General features: G+C 39.4%; 1 protein-coding gene across 6 annotated transcripts in view; it reads right to left on the bottom strand.

The window, feature by feature from the left end:
* Fmn1 (formin 1) overlaps positions 1-21097 on the bottom strand; it is a 408229-nt gene that overhangs the window by 10082 nt on the left and 377050 nt on the right. For all 6 annotated transcript variants that reach the window (XM_005381169.1, XM_005381170.1, XM_005381172.1 and 3 more), the window contains one exon: positions 15696-15845. In XM_005381169.1, coding sequence (XP_005381226.1) covers positions 15696-15845 — 150 coding nt within the window. The remainder of the gene's footprint in view (positions 1-15695; positions 15846-21097) is intronic.

The raw sequence follows: 21097 nt of genomic DNA, 5'->3' as shown, positions 1-21097 counted from the left end.
AAAGGTAAGACACACTAAACTATTTCAGGGTTTTTCTCAGAACATAGTCAAGACACAAGTGGAGCAGATAATAAAAATTATCACATATAAGCTCTTAGTAGACCTGAAAGCCCAAGAGGAGAGAGATGGTAACTACCATTTTGAGTACTGTATAACTAGCCCTTCATATAGTAGATAATATATGTATGCATGCTACAGTTACTGAATAAAAGGAGACCTATAGAACAAAGTTATGTAAAAATGCTTTTACTTTTCTGAAGTACTCCCTGTAGTTCTTGAATACACGGTGCCCAGGAGGAAGCAGAGGCAGGCAGCCAACCTGTGCAGGTGAGATGGAGACTCTTGGCTTACTGTTTTCCTGTCATTGTTTTAAAAATTGCAGTTTTTGAAAATGAGACAGTTACGTTATTTCTACTTGACATTCTCCAGAACATTTACGTTCACTTTGTTGAAAAAGAGGCCCATTTTCCACTGTCCACCAGATTACATTTATTACTTAAATAAAGGTAAGTTTCATTACATACGTTGTTGCTTCCTTCCCTCTTCCCTCCTACATACCTATTTACAAGGTTACTGTCTCTTACTGAGCTGTGATTGCTTTTAGGTACCTGCCTTTCATATTAGACTAGAGCTTCTCAAAAGCATGGCAAATGACTTCACTGCTTTTCTTCTCTTAGAATCCTATAAAATATGTGGAAAGTACCTGGTAATACAGTAAGTATTATTGTTTAGGTCTAAAATACCTCCCCAAATTTCCATGTGTGTGGAAGGTGATTGGATCATGGGTGGGGGGATTCATTCATTTGCTCATATTTGTTATTTACGTGGGTTCCGTAAGCCTTGAATTTCTCTAAGCCTTGAAGTTAAGAATCTGAAAGACTGAGGAAGGCTACAGTGATGGTCCAAGAGTGAGAGAACTAAGAGCACAGACAACTAAAATAGTCTTTTAAATGATCTAGTTCCTGCTAATCCATCTTATAGAATAAGACAGTATCAATGAGTAATGCACATCTCTGTGACCATCATTTTCCTTCCCCAGCACTTTTAATGACTTCCAATCAAATACAGCAGGCATAAGCAAATGTTTTCTACAAAGGGCCAGAGAGAAGTATTTTAAGCTTTTTGGGACACCCTGTTGCAACCACTCTACTGTAGTATAAAAGGGTCACAAAAACCAACAAAACACGAATTACCTTGCAATGCTGCATTCTAATAGATTTTACTTACAAACTCAGGTAGTAGCCCAGATTTTGCCCAGGGGCTGTAACATGCCAGTCCTCAGATTATAGTGTATGATTCAAATTCATTAGCTTGCTATAAAATCTCCCTGTTTTAAACTTAGTTTGCTTGTCTATCATACTCTTTCAGATCCAGACTTTTCATATGAATACTATGCCAGTTTCATTAGCTGAGTATCCTTAGGCAAGTCACTGAACCCCTCTGTGCTCAATTTCCTCCTTTGTTAAAAATGGGAAGACCACAGCTAACTAATACAGTTGTAAAAGTTATTGTGCTTACTTACGTATCTACTGCTTTACCGCATTCCATGCACTAGCCAAACCATTCACTATTCTTCCTGCATGGCTTTTCTTACCGCTACATCTTGTTTTCACTGTTCATTCAATAACTGCCTTACTTATTTCCATGTGTTCAAATTCTTTCCATTCTTGTAGTCCCCGCTTAAGTGCCAAAGTCATGAAAGCTTCCTTCATCTCTCTTAGCCAGAAGTAATTGCTCTTTTCTCAAGTGAAAAAGCACTTTGTGACTCTCTTAAGGCACTTAGGGCTTTTCATCTTAAAATTGGGTATCTTGTTTCCCTTAAACCACTGGAACCACTTGAGGACAATGACCAGGCATATCGGGGACCCTCCTTGTTGCTATACCATCATGCTCTGCACAAATCAGTTCTCAGCAAATCCTGAGTGAGTGATGAATAACTTGAATTGGTAATTTTTCTACCTTAAACAGTTTAAATGTTTAGTAAATAGTTATATAATGATCATTTTTGCATTTATCCTTGAGGGGAAAAACGCATAAAACATTTAAGAATCTAGTTCCAGTTACTGATTAGCTGATCGAGTCCTAAATAAAGCAAGAGAAAGGATGCTGAAGGCCATCCAAAATGTGCTAAATATTTATAAATGTCGAATCGTGTATACATTCCAGGATTCCTAAAAGTATCCACATTACTTTGTCCACAAGGGGACTGAGACGCAGAAGAGTTACACAATTTTGTCACTGGTTTGGAATTTGTTCATCTCACTTAGGAGGTAAGATCATTTTTGCATTTAAAAAATCTGCTAGCTAGACAATTTCTAGCTACATTTATGCTCAATCTCCTCCTTGGCTCAACTGTTCAGAGAACTGTTTTTGTTTCTGACCTAGATGTTAGTCTTGTTTTTCTTTCTGATCTAAGTATTTACTTTAGAATATCACAAAGAGCTCCTCGTGATTGCTCATGGACAGGTATCTAGACTTGATTTTTAAGGTTATAGGGCAACCCCTCCCAAACAAATCTGACACACAGGGAAATCTGAAACATATTACAGGAAGAAAATACCTGTGCTAAATTCATAAATGCACCAGTAAGTGTTTTGGAAATTCTGGCTTTCTTCTTTCTCATAATACATGTGCTCCCTAAGGAGTTCCTGGGGACACTAGTAAACTGCAGTTGCTGCCAGTGTCTACTGAGGAAAGGCACATCTGTGAGGCAGGACAGTGAAGCTTATTCTCTGATGCTCCTGCCTCTGGGAGCATTTGAAACTTTCATTTCATATTAGAACCACCTGGGCAGCAAGTCCTGTTTCTACTTACAATATAGAGTTGCAAAAGAACATCCATCCCATTCTAACAAGGAAAAAATCTGCGTAATGTATAAAATCATCCTTTTTCTTCAATCCCTCAGAGAGCTGTGGTGATGGGTAGCCAGGGGAGCTGCATTACATGCCTCATGCCTTTTCCATGACAGGCTTAGGCTTCCCTTGTCATAGCCTCATTTTCTGGGAGAGTCTGAAGGCAGGCATGTTCTGGGCCCTCTGAAGGATACATGTATGTGGCTGCAGATAAATTAAACCAATTCAGAGTCCAACCCTTCATGGGCCTAAGGAGGGACAAAGTCTTTATAGTTTTTTGACATTCACTATTTTACTGGCTCATGGTGTACAAGAAATTTGAAACCATCATCAAAAATGACAGAAGAATCTTCATTTTTGACCACAGGGATTGAGAATACCAGCCCCAAAGGAGGTAAATGAGATAGTGAGGACATGGGACAGATAGTGTGTTCAGGCTGTTCACACACCTTAGCATTCTGGGAAAAACTAGTTGGTTAGAGTAGTGTTTTCTGCATCTTCCATGTTCAGCAAAGGTGCTTCTGGGAGAAGGGGAAGAGTCAAGGGATCCTTTAGACCCCAGCATCTGTGAGTTCCGCTTTAGTAAGAAAAGCTTTACTTTATTTGTTCTATATATTGACATTTAGTATATGTTTTCCTTTGTACAAGAAGACCTCTGCTTGCTTTCTTCTTTTTTAAGTTGGACAATTTCTATGTATGTGGCTCGGCAGGACATACTGAAGCTCCTAAGGGAAAGTAGAAACCAATCTCCTCTGTAGGTGAGTGATAGCCAACAGAAGCCTTCTTTATAATGAATTGTCCAGGGATATCATGGAGGTGGACGATGGATTTAAGAAGACAAGGCTTCTTAGAGGGTGATTTCTCTGACAGCCATAGCTACCAGGTTCCAGGTTTTGGGCTTTACTAAAACATCAAATTGACAAAAATCAAAACATGGCCAGCTCTGCTATTGTCCTCTGCCTGCTCCCCCCAGATACGGGCTAAGCCTGTGAGGTCACCAGTCTCTGGCAAATGATCACAGACAGGCATGGTAGGGAGACAGGGACATGAGCCAAAATATAAGGGAGCAACTGGGACATTTTTATAGTGCTGCTGCATTCAAAGAGGACGCGCTATCCGTCATATCATATAGCATGACCTAAACACATTAATGATGGCATGTCTCAATCAGGTACACTTCTTCATCTGTGACATTCAGACCCAATGGCTCTGGAAACATTGGTGGATTAAGCCAAAGAAAAGTGAGGCATCGAAGGAATATGGTTTATGAATACAAGTCAGGAAAAGCACAACATTTGACCAGCTGTAATATGAATCTCTTTTAAAAGTGTATTATCACTCATCACCAAAGAAAGGAGGTCAAAATGGCCTACCAAATTGAAAAAGCATGCTCGGCATGCCAGCATAGACAGTGATGTGCCTCTTAGTCAGTAATACTCAAGTTCTCTGCAAAGTAGGTCTAAGCCACTATATCACTGAATTTATCTCAAAATGGAAAGTCAAATGAGTAAGAACCTCTTTAATGATACAAGAACTCTGTTCTGACGGCTGTTTTGGAATACATAAAGGAACGTGATAAACAACAAAACATGAGGAAAACACACATTTATCACTGGGTCAGTCAATTCGGGCCTAGGCTCCTTTGAAGAGTGGGTAAGAATTTTTTGGGGTGGGGAGAGAGCGATAGAAAAAGTACTGTGTATCATATCTGTAAAACAAATGACCTATCAGTCTGACTTCCCAGTGAGGGTCGGCTGTACCAGTCATGATTAGGGACAGCTTCTACAGGCAAATGATGATATGCTTAGGGTCCCTCAGTAAGCAAAAAAGTCAGGGGAGTGGTATAAGGAACTGCAAAAATAAAAATCCCAACCTTCCTTGAACTGACTAGTCAGGCCAAGGCAGAGGGGATACCACACCAATTTGGGGGAGGTGTGGAGGGAACTTTCTTGACTCAGAAAATTCACTATAATGACTTAATGGTGGGGATACAGAAGTTTGGCAGCAACATTTTTAATATTTTCCTCATAGGACTGCCTGAAGCTCAGACAGTACTAACATGATGGAGGCTATTTCTAGGGGGATTTCAGGGAACATGGCTCCTTCCCACTCTCCTCAGCCATTGCCTAGCAGGCTGACTGAATGTTGGAAGGGGAGAGGGTTAATGTCCAAGTTCAGTTCTACATAAGCAAGTACAGTCATGGAGACCCGCTGGGACTGTGGGGGTCACTGTTATTTCTATCCTTCTTGACAACATTCACTCACTTGGTGTATCTAAATTCTTACTGTAAAGATAGCACATGCTTAACAGTTACAGAAGCCAATGAAATAAGTAAAACCACTCTCCACTGTGAGTAGAAAAACAAAAAACAAAAACACAAAACTCATACCTCTTCAATATAAAGGGAAATTTCTCCCACTTCAGCAGCTGATGAAAACATCACTGACTAGTTTCTGTGGAATGGTTCCAAATGGTAAGAAATAAAATTCAGAGAAAAAGACCGACAGACAATATGAAATAATGGGTAACTCAAAATTCATTGACCTCAGACAGACCAGCAGACATAACACTTCCTTCCAGAGGCATTCTCCTCTCAGAGTAGGACTCCAGACCCTGACCAACCCTCTACCTCTATTCTCATGCCTCCCAGCCAGTAATATGGCAGGAAGTCTGGTAAGAAAGACCAGCGGGAGTGTAATATGGGTCTCAGGCTTCCTCAGGCTTTGATGACCTAGCTTCCACATCAAGATCTATCTTTTAGAAGTTATTCCATGATAAATTAGCCTATCCTTTCTATTTCCTAAATTTGACAACTTTCCTTACACTACTCTGAAGTAAAATATTTTTCTATTTACAATGAAGGGAGTCCTCTTAGAGACTGATTTCAGCGACTACACAAATCAGCCACTTGGTAGTTTTTGTGCGTTGTCACTTATTTAAGACTCAAACACACTTTGACTTCGAGTGATTAATTGCAGAACAAAGACTGCTTCCGTTTGCAGCTCTTCTTTTCCAGGCCACCGGGGACTAGAAGTGGAGGGGGGCTAGACTTGCTCTGGAATGCATGATCAGTTAAAGCCAATCACTCTGCACTTGGTAGACACAACACCCCAGGCTGACCCAGAGCTGTAGGTGCAGAGTGAAAGGTAACAGCACTGCATTTCCCCATGCAAGGAGAGGCATCTGGGAGACAGCTTGGAAACCAAAGGCAGCTCTGTGTCATAAATCTGCAAATTAGATTGAAATGCAGCTAGTCTTGGGAAGACAATTCTAATTCTGATAATGAGAACATGTAGGTGCTTGCAGACACCAATTCGCCTTTTCTGGTTTTGAAACCTGCACCACCTACCAAGTCTCACCAAAAACTAGAACTAATCAGGGCCTGTTTGCACAATGACTAAAGCAAAAGGGTGAGGAAACGGGAGATTGTCTGGAGCAGGTAGCCTTCCTGGCGCCCCTCAAATCACACTACCGGGACAGCCCCCTGCTGCATCCTGCCCAAGGCAGGAGCTGTCAGGAGTCCCACAGATAAGTAATTTAAAAATATTCTGGCTGAATGAAAGAGACTTACTTTGGGTTTCCATTGCTCTCTGCCAAGCTAGAGAAGCCGAGTGCGGACAGATGCTCTCTAAGGTCCTAATGTGAGCTCCAAAGTGGTTAAGGCTTGGCAGAGCAATGAATCCCAAGGATCTTTGCTTCCTTGTTTTTTCCCCCCCAAACAAATTGAAAGTAATGCAGTCAAGAACAGAGATGGTGACTGTTTTGCCCCATCAATTAATCTTTCTTGTTCTGACCATGTCTATTATCCTCTTTAACCAAGCTATTATGACTGTATATTTTTGGGTAAAAGTGACCCATCTGGGAAATGTTTGAGGAATTCTACCACCAAAATCCAGATAAATAGGATGACCATCTATCAGCAGCAGATAGTCAATCTTGTAATCATCTTCAACATGACAAAGGAAACAGAGTGATCATGTCTTTTTTCAACAACTATTAACTGGGCACCTACTACATATAAAGAAATAGGTACTAGTGGAAAAACAAAGCTGTATAAGACATTGCATTTATTTTCTTGGGAACTACGATTTATTTAAAGAAGAAGATGTTTATTACTAAATGAATAAAAAATAAAAGAAATCATTAAGTGCATACAGTTGGAGATATAGTAAGCACCTAGAATTTTGAAAGAGAACTCATGGAGATTGGAGAAAACTTCTGAAGGAGGCAGTCTGTAATCACTAGGTTAAATTCTTCCAGAACAGAATTTCATAATTTGTATATCACTTGAGACATAATAGATATAAAAGATGTGTTTAAATTACTGCTGTGATTTCATATTATGGGAATATGCAAATACATGGGACAGTGGGATGGACCAAGCCTTCAGAGAAGGACTCACGGGAAAGAGGACACAGGTTGATCCTAGGATCCTAGGACCACACTCTGATTCCTCCAAAATGGGTGCTGAGTTGCCCAAATCCTACCCCTCTGATTTCCTGGAATATCCTGGCCCCTTCCTTTTCTAAGTGGCTGAATTCATGTGTTCTATCAATGGGCAGCTTATTTCCTACCTAAAATTACAGGAAATTAGGGTTGGAAGAGACCTTTGAACTCACCTATGTCCAGCAGTCCCTAAACAGGAAAAAAAATCACCAGGAAGGTGCCTTCCTCACTCCTACCTCTAGAGTTTAGCTTGTAGGTACTTTTTGAAATTCATATGTTGTGAATTGATTTTTTATTTATTAGTATATGTTTGTGATACATAATGACTACTTTCATTGTGGCAATTTGGTTCATGTCCATGACATATCCTAATTCTTTTTTGTATCCCCTCTTACCTCCATATCTTGGTTCCCTTTCCATCTGTAAAACATCTATATCCTTGTTTTTTTAATCTGTCATTTATTTTGCTCTTTAATTTATTTATATTTTGTGTTTCTCTTTTAAGTGAAACCATGTGATATTACACCTGCATGTCTCATTTATTTCACTTAACTTTATGGTTTCAAGGTACATGCCTTTTCCTATAAATGACTCAGCTTTGTCCTTTATTTCAGAGTAGTTCTCCATGGTATAAATAGTACATTTGTTATCCACTCATCTGTTGATGGGCATATAACCTGAATCCAAGATTTATCTATTATGAATTGTGCAGTTAGAAACATGGCAATGCATGTACTGGAGTACTATGATGTCTTTAATTCTCTTGAGAAGTTACCTAGTAAGGGGATAGCTGAGTTGAATGCAATTTCTATTTTTAGCTTTTTGAGGAAGCTACATACTGACTTCCTCAGTGGTTGTACCACTTTACACTCCCACCAACAATGAACAAGGGTTCCTTTTGCCCTGAAGTCTCTCCAGCATTTGTTATTAGTTGATTTTTCGATGATGGCCATTCTTTCTGGAGCAAAACGGAATCCCAGAGTTGTTGTAATTTGCATTTCTCTAATGGTCAAAGATGTTGAACATTTTTTATTTACTTATTGGCCGTTTGTACTACCACTTCTGAGAAGTGCCTATTTCAGTTGCCCATTTTTTGATTGAGTGTTTTATTTGGAGGGTTTAAATTTTAGTTCTTTGTATATTCTAGATATTAGTCCTCTGTCTGAGGTGTAACTGGCAAAATTTTTCTCATTCTTTAAGTTGTTTTTTTACACTTCTGATTGCTTCCTTTGCTGTGGAGAAGTTTTTTAATTTGCTATGATTCCATTTGTTGATTCTTGATGTTATTTCTCGTGCAATTAGAAAGTTGACCAAAAACAAGTCAACCAAAAACAAAAGATACTTCTGTTCTGCCACCTTTGTGGGGGGCTTCTAAAAACACTGATTCTTAGATGCCAATCCTTGGGGTTTGTTTCAATAAATTTATATACATTTTTGCAACACTCTTCAGGTAATTCTGAAGACCTACCATAGGAGCTATTGACCTCCAGTATTTCTCCTCTGGCTTCTGAGTCTTCTCAGCATCTCTGCTGAGTGTAGTCTTTCTTTTCTAGCTAAACAGCTACATAAAACTCTCTGGTTTCCACATTTACTTTCCACATTTACTTCCAAACTCGGACACCACCCAGGATCTTAAGTTACTTACTAGTATTTGGCAATCCTGTGAAGCCTTATGTCAATAGACACATTTTGTGTCTGTGCTAGAGAAAGCACGATAGAAGGTATAGTTGATAATGGGTTTATGCCCTGGAGGTGGAAGAAGACAAACCGCTAGAATATCAGGTTAGAGTGAAATAATTGCTAAAGGATGATAAACAAAACAAAACAAAACAAAAAATTATATGCTGTCAGAGACCAGAAGGAAAGGTCATTATTCTATTTAGGGGGATTTCAGAAGATTTCTAGATAGTTGATTTTGGAGGCAGTCCTCAAAAGGATGGCTATATATTGATCAGCAGGAAATACCCAGGCACAATGCAGAGTACAGAAATTAATCAGAATGTAAGGAAAGGAAAGTAGAAGTAAGAGAAAGAGAGCCATTGTTACAGAAGAATAGAGGGATGAGGACACAGAAATAAGCATGGATTACTGAAACAGCCTTTAACACTGCATCTGTTATCTTTCAACACAGAAGTCAGATTACACATATTTCTTTAAATGTATTCTATTGCTTGCCATCCCCTTTGAAATAATGGAAGAGAAGCAGTTGCAAAGTGAAATTAGGGGAGGATCTTAGAAATGATGTAATGTAGGAAAGAAGGTAGAATACTTAAAAGAACTCAAACTTTAGTGTCTAACCGCCCCCGAGGTCCTTATCCTCATTCTGTTGGCTATTAGTGAAACTGGGACATCGGCAATTAATTTTCTCTGTCGTGCTTATCTGTGGAAAAAACAATAAACCATTTCAAGTTAATGAATGAAAGTACCAATGATGGTTAGGTCTCATCTCTTTACGTCATGAGCAATGTGAAACAACAGGAAATATTTAAAGAAAGATGTGATCTAACTTCTGTTTTGCTGTAGAGCTAGATGCAATGTTAAGGGAAATCAAAGAGGAAATAGAAAACCTGTAGAGAGAACATTTAGAAGGATGTTTTTGTAATCAAGGTGTGAGATGATGAGGCCTTGAACTAGGCCAGAGCTGCAGTGAAAGTAAGATAAAGATTAAACACTACAGAGGCAAAACCGAGAAGACCTATCAACAGGTGGAAATTCAACCATGTACCACTGAAGATAAATCTGAGCCTCCAGACTGCCTTTTGCTCGTAAAAGAATGACAGTGTTGCAGCTGAAAGTCAGGGAACCTAAAGAGGGGTGGGCCTTGGTTGAGTTAGAGTGATTTCCACTTAGGACACAATGAATTTCAAATGAAGGTTGGGCCTCTTTTGGGAATGTCCTAGTGTGTGATAGAAGATTTAGGGCTAAAACTTAGCAAAGAGGTCAGCTATGGCTTGGAAGACTTGGAAGACTTTGGCTTGACAGATGAAGCTGGGGTAGGACCAGTGAGGAAGAGAGTATAGAGAAGAAAAGAGGAATATTGTGATGGGGATCTTGGAAAAAGGTCGCTTTATTTATGAAATAAAAGTAAAAGAAGAACTAAAAGTAGAGGAGGTGGAGGAGTAGTCCTACCTTCATAGAAAGAGACCCAGTAGATATCAGAGAAATGAGGCCTTTCAAGATAGAAGAAATGATCATCGGCAATAGAAGCTAGTAGTACCAAAGAATTAACTGCTTGACCTCACAATTAAGAAATATAGCAAGCCTGTCAGTGGTCTCAACATGAAATTCTGCTTCCTTTGGTAGCAAAACCTGAGATTTTAGCTAGGCACATGGCTCCCAGCTAAGCCTGCATTCCCTGTGTCACCCCGTGTATGTCTACAAAACTAAGCTCTGCCCAATGGGCTAAAAGAAGCGATTTGTGCACTTCTAGCTCATGCTACTCAAAGGATATGGTGTATCCTCCCACTGGCAGGAATTGGGCAGCAATGGTGGTGGACAAGACACCACCTTGTGAATAAGAGCCATCTTCACCACGTGAATAAGAACCACACCTAGGGGCAGCAGCCACGAAGAAGAAGGAAACTGGGTCCCAGTGTTGAAACTCCTCACACCCAGATTGTAATGCAAGAGGAAAATTAAAGTTTCCTTTAAATAACAGTTATTTTGGCAGTCAGAATGTTACCTTCAATGATATAGGAGGAGTGTAATGAGAAAATGGATATATTGTTTAAAAGCTAAAAGGGAAGAGGTGGAAGATAGCTTCCAGAAGAAACATGGCTGAGATGTGTTTCTTTTTTAAAAAAAAAATCAATGATCTTATAATTCTTACTTTTTTAAAAAGTCTATTTCCTCTCATTAATGACATATTTTTAATTTTGCAAATGTAGTTTTAAATTTATTGCTTGGGAAATAAACAGATTTTATTTTGGGGGACATGATAATTCTGTTTATAAGTTAGGTTTTGGGGGCACTTGTTTACTTGCAGAGAACTGCTTTCACAATGTGACAGAAAATTACAAAGTTTTGCCAAGTTGCTACAGGGTAATTAATTGTATTATTAAATGATTCTTTTACAATATGAAGTTTCTTAGCAGTTAGGTACATAAACCATAAAGTGTTTAATTGCACGTGGATGCCCAGGAAAAAGCAAGTATTTTTAACGTGTTAGAAATACTGGAGTGCCTCATATGTATGCCATTAGAAAAGCAGAATTCAATAAATAAAAGTTTGGTTGACGGAGCTCTACCCAGGAATAACTTTATCAGGCAAAGAGATGGATGCCTGCCGTGTCTCCACTGCAGTCAACGGCTCCTCTGTGACTTGAGGGATGGCTGCACGCAGTCCTCAGCTCTTGGTCCTAAAGCAGCCTGCGCAGGGGGAAGTGCTGACAACAGCCTTTGGGATAACCCCGAAGCAGCTTGGAACTATCTGCTGTCATGGGTAGGGCAGTTGCATAATTAACCATAATAGCTGCAAGGAATACACTCAGCCAGATTAAAAAAACAAAGTAACTATCCATTCCCCACGGTGTAAATTATAGCTATGTGAATAATGAAATTTCTTATTTGCATTTCACATAAAATTCACCAAACTCCTTATTCACTCATTACTTACACATTATGGGTTTTTAAATGGCACTTTTAAAGTTTGCTTTGGCTCAGGATGAATTATTTGCCTAGACTTTATTTCTGGAGCCATGCTCTCTTGGGCCTTCTTCACCTTTTACAAATTCATAGCTCATTTTGTGGGTGGTAGTGGGTGGTTTGTGGACATGTGTGGGCATATATGGGAACAGTTCTGAGATATCCTAAGTGGTGAAATACTTTACAAGTAAGGGTCCTACAGCCCAGAGCAATTAATTAGCCAAAAAAAGCAGAAAATGAGTAAAGAATAGCCTACAAAGCTAGCAGCAAAAATTAGGTGACCTCCTTGCAATTACGCACACATGGTTAACCTGTAGATTTAATAGGTAGTAGACAAGCCTATTCCCCAAATCTACTGGTTGTTTGAATATCAAAACACACAAACACAAAAGTACATGAAAAGATAAAGTTGAATCAGAGGTTCTACTGAGCATGATATACTCTTGGTGAACTTTTACATTCCATTAAATGCAGTGTTGGGTACGGATGCGAGGAGGAAATCATTTTTTGTAGGTCTACTCTCAATTTAAAAAATGTGATCTTCAAAGCCAATATTAGTACCCTGTGAGAAGAGCTGGGGGAAGGAACCCAGGTGACTGTGGACAATTACCAGTCTGAAAAGGGCAACAACAACTCTTGTTTCCAACTTCTTCCACAGCTCGGTCAGACCTTGCCTTATTGCAGTATAGACCCCAACAAACTCAAGAGCAAAAAGTGAAGGGCATTAGCTAAAAGTGAAGCATACAGGCTCTCAGAGTATTAGAAAAGCAAATTCTAGATTTATAGATATGGAGAGATTTTGAGGTAGAAGAGATCAGAGTTAACATTTAGTTTCTGTTTCATTCTAATACACACGTTTCATTCTAATGCATACATTTTATAGAAGTGACAACTGGTTCTCTATAATGATAATGATAACCTACTGGCCCAATACATAGCAAACTAGTGGTAGAGTGAAAAGTAAAGATGCTGAGGTTTGACTTTGTCTAGAGATCTCTTTCTACACCATCGAGCACTGCCTGTACTCAGAAGGGACAAGAGAAGGAGCTGGTGCACTTTACCCAGGGGATGACACTTGCCACAGCAGCACAGCGACGCTGTGGGTGCATACTGAAGTCCAGGAAAAGGGCTTTTGGGTTTGTGCCTAGGCACAGAAGTTTGCTCTTCTGCTTAAGACTGGCATAAATGCCAAGGAAAATTTAATTTTACTGCTCCTAGTATACTATCACGCAGTATATTGTTCTTCTAACAATGCAGTTAATTTCAGATAAACTATCTCCCGTGAATACTGTCTCTCTTCTTACTCAACCACAGAGCATGGCTAACACTAGTTTAATGATACTGTTTATTTTCCACTCACAGGGCACAAGAACATTGGGAATTTTTGTCGTCATTTGTGTATGTAGATTGTTCCTGGTCTGATGAGGGTAATTGCTACCTTCTTACAGAAATGCATCCCTTTCACTTTTGCACAAAGCTAAGGTAATACAGGCTAAACCAAAACAGTAAATGTTCTCTGTTACCTAGAATTAACCACAAGTGGCCTAAAATAGTTTTCAATACTTTCAATTCATTTGGAAGTAGAATTTAAACAAAACATTATTTGTGGTGGAATCTATCTCTTTGAAAATACTATTGTTTTTTCCCAATAATTTTTTGGGTTTTAATTGGTCTTCAAATACACCTAAAAATCAAGTGGGTTCAATTTCTTCTTATGAGATCAATTTTTTTCCTCTAATAGTTAGATCAGGTTTTCATTTGGTTTTTAGAATGCTTTTGTACCATTCCTGCTAAGGATGTTTTGTCAACACTTGACATCTAGTGCTGTTGGGATTTAATGGACTTCTGGGAAAGGTATGATAAAAACTGTAATACCAAATATCATTAAATAGGTATCAAAACAGAGAAATCAGTTTCTTATCTAAGTATAAGGGAAGAATTTCATTTGCTTATTTCATCCTTATGAACATGTAATTCTAATAGTCTAAAAGCTAAAATCCTTAGCAAATAAATTGCAATCATAAAAATCCTCACTTCACAAAAAACTCTGAATAACAGTTAAGCCGAACAGTAATATACATAACATGCTGACATTTCTTAACAGTAGATTTATTTAAAGAAGTTACTTCCAAAAATATTTTAGGAGTTATCACTAACTTTGGTTAGTGATAGGTTAGAAAGCTTGACAATCTATCTCACAAAACATAGCTGAAAGGAAGAGACCCCTGAAATTGCTAAAGGAAAACTGCAGAGAGCCTTGTGAAGTCATGACCTTTCAAGGCGTTGCTTTACAGAGTGTGAAGCAGGCAATTCACCAGCTGCACTGAGGAAGCAGCACTGCAAAGGCCTGTGGCTGGGAATCAGGGCAAACGACATTCTGGGTGGCTGGCCCGCACTACCACTGAAAACCTACAATTAGTGTGGTCTAACCCCTGTGACAGGGAAAACTCCTTAATGTGAACTGCAGTTCAGAATTTCAAAAGAAGATCATTAAAATGAAAATCAATAAATTATCCCTTCTGCTGGTGTTTTGCTGCTGTTGTTTGTTTTTGGACTACTTCTTGGAGTTCCAAGGACAAATTCACTAAGGACCATGTACAATATCCAAGATGTATGTGCAGAACTCACTGCTGGACTTCCAGCTTTCCCGTGCGGATTTCGAGAGCCAGAGGGCTACCTGCTACCCTACTGTAGCAAGAAGAGGGGCTTCACTCCACTACTCTCCTAGGAGAATTTTTTTCCAAGTGAAGATAATTTCAATTTACTTTAAAAGGTTAAATAAGTAGTTATAGGGTAACATTGATTTGGATGCCAAGATTTATAGATTTTTTTTCATGATATGGCCAACAACCTATTTTCTTACTAATGTCACTTGACATTTACTTTTTAACTGAAACGTTTTTAGTGAGCTATAGATGCTATCGTAAGTTCCTTTACCTACTGGTACAACTTTCTGTTTCCTTCCATAGCCTTGTGAGTGACATTCACATACATCTACTCCTCCAGCGTTAGTGACATGACCCATTCACAGTTTAAATCTATGACACACTCCACAGAACAATGGTGACTTGATCAGTACAATGATTAAACAGAAAGGTTTTTTCTGATAAACAGAACCAAAATCAGCCTCTATAAGGCGCATACACACACACACACACACACACACACACACACACACACGCACACGGCCTATATTCAGAACTGATTCTTTTTCTTTTACCCCCAACTAATAAAATCAGGAGGCTGTAAGGAGGCCGAGCGGCATGCAGTTTGATGTCCTCAGCAGGATACAGGGAGTCACAAGTGACGCTGTAAATCCAGCGTGGGGCTTCGACACTGTGTGAAGTGTGGCCTGAGCCTTGGAGATTTCCCTTTGATGCAAGTTCAGTATATTAATGGGAAAAGCATTCACTTTTATTTGTCTGTACTGTCTGCGACAGCGAGACTGCCTCATTTAGCTTAGACCAACATGAAAATACACAGAGAAGCAATCTGTTGCAAATTAGCACAACTCCCCTTTCATTTACTAGCTAGTAATTGGAAGGGGTTAAGAAAGTGTAACTTATCAGATTGTACAAGCATATCTGCTTGTGTGGACAGCAAGCTTTCCCTGAAAATGCCCTAGAAACCTTGAGGCAATAATCCTTCCCAGTTGTCTGCTGGATCCTAAGGAAAACACTGAGTTGTGTGAAACACACATACTCTGGAAAGCTTGGAAAGGCAGTTTCCTAGACTCCTTTATTAGATCCTTACCTTTCTTTCGATATGTTTTTACTCTCTCGTTTCCAAATCGTCTTGAAGTCACTGCAGAACTCATACCACACCATAAACACATAGCCGGGTGTGACCTCCTTCTCACCAGCCTTCGGCTTCATCCCAAAATATCCCACAGTTGTTTGAAAACTGCAACAAGGAGGAGAAAAAAATGGAGAAAGTGGAGGCTGAGAAACTTTCGCATCAAAACCCATTAGGGTGAAGAGAGGGAACACCACTAGGGGCAGCTCCCCACCTGTCCCTTCTCTAACAGGGGAGCCCAGGCTCTGAGTTACTACCATGTATCCCAACACTCAGAAAGTCTGCTACCCTACCTGATTCACCAAGGACTCTAACTCAATGGGGGAAATTCTGGACACATCTTATTTGTCTAAAACCGCCCAGGAGGAATAAGGGGTATGTAAATTAAACTTTTGGAGCTTGTTCTCCATCACAAACAAATCCATGCTCTTCACTTTATACTTAATGATCCCATGTGACACTGATAGCATATTGGGTCTATAGCACTAGTAGTGGTCAGTTGGATGGCCTATTGGAAAGCATAAATCTACAGAACGTTTCACAGAAAAACAGGAATATCAGTTCTACCCATATTCTGCCATAATACGGTTTTGCAATCACGGGTAGAACATTCAGCATCTGTGACTTTCAATTTTCTCAAGGGTAAAATAAAAGAGACTATATGATCTTTTAAAATGCTAGATTTTAAAGTTGGATTTAATACAAAAATATAAACCACCAACTGCACAAAAACAGACATAATTGAAAAATGATCTCCAATCTGGTTAGAAAAGAACTCAGGTTTTCCAAAGCAGATTCCCAGATATCACCGAGACCTACCCCGTGAAAGCGCACTGCACACCAGAATGCCGGGCCTCCCAAGCAGCCCTTCTTGGAGGCACTAGCTTTGCAGCAATTTATAGCTCTGCACTCAATCTTTTCCCTCACCCCTACCCACCCCAAGCCTTACAGGCTCATTTGCCACGAGCATGAACACTCAAACAGCCCCCTTTTCAAGGGTGTTGGAAACTAATCAAAGCAGGAATGGCTGGCCAGGTTTATTACTCAATGCTCTATCATCTGTTCAGACACAGTGTGGTTTTTTGTGGCCATCCTGAATACGGAGTTTCTAATGGAACTCTATTCAATGGCGATTGTAAAACCCTGAAGCCCCGTTACTATTATGAGGCATACTTTCATCTCGTTCTCAGTTATTGGGCAATATGTATCTCATAAGATTTTATCACATTTCACAGATGAACTGTTAATTGATTCCATGGCTACGATTAGGTGAGATCCAAGCTGGAGCTGAGTCCCATAAATTCTTTGTGCTTCTGTAAATAACAAATCTGTTTTTAATGCAAATTAAAACTACTGGTCAGGGAATTTTGAACCCCAGTTATTAAAAGACTGGAAGTGCATAAGCGGAGAAAGGCAGGAACTCTAGTAATCTCTTAAGGGGCTCTCTGATAATTCCAAATGTGACACATTTGGGAGCAAAATAAGTAATTGAACAAAGCAGCAAGACTACTTTCATGGCTCAGACATGACTCCTAATTCTATGACAGTCAAAATACTGAGAAAATCAGATGCATGCTCCACAGTACATTCTATCTTTTCATTCAAAAAGGAAATTACCTTGATTGGAACATAGGACTACGGAACGTGAGAGTTGTGTAACTTACAGAAACAAGCCACAAGTTTCCTACAAAATCAGAGGACTCCAGCATTGGAAGGAATAGTAGGCTGACTTTTCGAATATTCTCATTTTACAGATGAGAAACAAAAGCCTGGAAAGACTGAAAAGCCTCATTCACTGGCAGAGCTGGGCTTAGAATTTGGGACCTCTGGTTCCTTGTTAGTTGCTATTTCTGCTCTTTTCTTCTGATGCCTATGCTCACTGACATAGGCACTTACATAATTAAGTAGTCATTTCCCCTGTTTCTACTTTTAGTTCATCATCCGTTGTATCACACAGAATAACCCATGCTTCCAGGAGGGCACAGTGTCATCTTTCTTCTTGCAGTTCACCTTCTATATAGATAAAGATTTTCTTGTGTATTAAATGAAAAACTTTCATTTTTTATATTCAGAAGAACAAATGGTCTTCCTGTTCTATGGCAGGATATAGTGCCGAGCACTATAAATTTTATCACTGTGATTCACTGATCATCCCAACACGTCTGGCGTTACTGAAGTCTTGATTGTGAGATGGAGATACTGCAAATAAATAACAGTGTACCTTCCAGAAAACAACAACGCTGTCTGGTTGTTACACAGAGTCTGAGAGAAGCCTGTCACCATCACCGAGCTCCCTTTTCCAGCTCTACACTGATGCTAACTACTGTCCTTGCATGTCTTTCCCTGCTCGTTTGTGAGGCCCTGCTTGTGTGGGGCCCTGCTCTCTTACAGGGGGTGGAAACTAAAAGAAATAACACATTTCAGCAACCCTCCCTCCCCCACAGCGTTTTGGAATCTCCAAAAACAAGTGATCCTTTTCAGAGGCAGATGGACCCAAGCGCACAGTTTGAGTTTGGCACTCCACACCTCTGGTAAAGTTAAGGTTACTCAAGGATGGGCCTCATTTGATTTCACTGTTACTTCTTTGTTTAAGCTCAAAGCCAGCCTATGAAGCCACATCTATCTAATAAGGTCAACCATTGTCCTCCCCAGATAAAACTCTTTCCATCTCAAATTCAGTAATGGCTCACAGAAGATTGGCCATTGAAAACCTTCTGAAATTTGGGCAAGAGAATTATTAATATGAAGCCAACAGGAGAATTTTTTCCAACAGACAGGAATCAAAGGGTCAATGGTGCTTTTTGAAATTTCTGTCAGTGGGTCATTCTAACAAAGTGTTCAACTAGTAAAAGACATTTTTGATTGTATGTTTTATACAACTTTGAAAAAAGTTCACTCTTAGTCCTTGAGTCCTTTTCTTTCTAATTCCTTGTCTAATTCATATCTTTTTATTTCGGCCAAACAGTTTGAAAGTACAGACAATGATAATGTCAAAGAGCCCTTCACAAAGTGAGACGCCTTTTAAAGGAGAGCACATGCAGTTTCTGTTTTACATGCCCGCCTTCAAAAACTGCTTAGTAAAAGCAAATATTCCTTAGCCTCAGAATAAATTGTTTCTCTTGAGGATAAAACATAAGAATTTACCAAATCTCACACGAATATTGCAACACCAACCACAAGCTCCTTAAAGAGTATAACCAAACAACTGTGGTTTCTACATTAAAGATGGGATCTAACATATTTCATTGATGACATGAAAGCTAGACTACCTTCACCACAAAGCCACGGAAAATGCTGACAACCAAATTTATGACTCTTCTCAGCATAGCTAATGTGCAGCAGCAGCCTCAGCCCCTCTAAGGTGGGCCCCCTTTTCCTTCAGCAAAAGTCTTAAAAAAGGATTAGAAATCTGACATCTACCCTGGAAGCTGAATTTCTGTTTGGCCTGATACCAGTGTGCCCTGTTTGACGGTCTCCTCTCTACATGCTGAAGGTTTCCATAACACAGGCACACACTCATTTCACACACTAAAAAAGGAAAGCTTACTAGAGAGATAAGGCAATGGAAGGGTACACAAATCTAAAAACTGTCTCAGTTTTCAATGATTATCATGATAGGATGATATTCATAATTCAAGAACATGTCTGCACTTAGAAAACTACACCATTTGCCTTAATCTTGCTTTCATCAGCATTTTAATTTTGTTGGCAATTATAGTGGGAAGCAAGGCTAGATGTTGGTACCTGTCAAAGCAGGGCAGGCAACACTGTGTGTGGGTTTTCAGAACCCTCAAAGGTGTGGTTAGACTGAAAGAAGAGGGTTCATTTCTCGTTTGTTCATTCACATTTAAATTCACAACTGGGAAACTTCTCTCATTTGCAAAGCTCTTTCTTTCCTTATACCCTGTTTCCTCCTCCTACCCTCTTAAGTAATTTTCTAGTACTTTTAGAATTGGTACCAGCAAATGTATCCCCGTCCTCACTCTGAATGCCTCAGAATATTCCCATTCACACTTCTATAAACAAAAGATAAGCAGGCTGCCTGACCTACTCAACGAACAAAAGAGAAAACCCCAAGGGATCAGAACTGAAGGTTATTATGTCCTACTGATTCCACTTTGGTCGAGAGGCAGGAGCAAGCAGAGGCTTGAAGTAGGCAAAAACTGCCTGGAAGAACTCTGAGGCCTCTCTTCACTTCTGGGGAGGATTTTCTATAAATGGAACCCAGTTCCCTCTCCCCACCTGTCCCATGACCACAATATCCTCTAGGATCTGAGGGAAGACATAGTAAGCACCGTAGCATTTGCAATAATTGGTTTAATCTAGTTGTAATGCTAACAAAGATCAAGTTGTGCCTAAATTCCATGAAATGGCTCAAGAGCAGAGTGGAGGAGGGGAAGCCAGGTGGAACACTGTGATGATGTAGGTGTGAGGCAGGTGAGTCCCCCTGGATGGTGCCCTGCTTCCGGGAAAAGTATTCCCAAATATTCCTGCCACAGTGCTTCCACCCCAGCTCCAGAATAAGTCTTACTGCTCATGGAGGCATAATTTCTTTTTTTTTTTTATTTTAAAGAGAGAAAGAAAAAAAAGTAAAAATAAAAATAACAATAAAACAGAGTTTCAAAATGACTAGTAGGACAATAAAAATAATTAATACATTGCATATTGTTATCTTCATAGTAGTTTATTCAGAGTACAAGATATAGGCAAGAAATACTGTCCAAACAATATTGGCTCAAACCTTTCATATATATATATATACACATATATATATTCTTTTTGCTTCCTTCTCTCATCCCAGTTTTTCTTTCCTTTTGAACAATTTCTTCCCAATTCACAGTATCTATTGTGCATTTTGGATCTTATTTATTTGTTCAGCTTCTCACACTAGTGAGACAACATGATGTTTACACATGTGGGTCTGATTTATTTCACTTACAAGTATGCTCCCCAGTTGCATCCATTTACCTATAAAAGTCTTAAGTCTATCCTTCTTTACACCTGAGTAGTACTGTATTATATTAAAAAATCACATGTTTTTTATCCATTCCTTGGTTGATGGGCATTTGGGTTGTTTATAAGATTTAGCTATTACAAATTGTGCTGCTATAAACATGGGTGCGCATATGTCGCTGTGATATGATGTTTTTCATTATTCTGGGAAGATGCCCAGAAGAGGAATAGCTGGGTCAAATGGGACCTCTAATCCTAGCTTTCTGAGTAATCTCTATACTGATTTCTACAGTGGTTCCACCAATCTGCACTCCCACAGCAGTGGAAAAGGGTTTCCTTTTCCCCATAGCCTTACCAGCATTTGTTACGGTTAATTCCTTGATTATAGCCCTTCTTTCTGGGGTGAG

The sequence above is a fragment of the Chinchilla lanigera genome, unplaced genomic scaffold (assembly GCF_000276665.1).
Source record: "Chinchilla lanigera isolate Chin_1 unplaced genomic scaffold, ChiLan1.0 scaffold00015, whole genome shotgun sequence".
Classification (NCBI taxonomy): Eukaryota; Metazoa; Chordata; class Mammalia; order Rodentia; family Chinchillidae; genus Chinchilla; species Chinchilla lanigera.
Note: the sequence above shows the minus strand (reverse complement) of the source record. Positions and strands in the feature narration are given on the sequence as shown.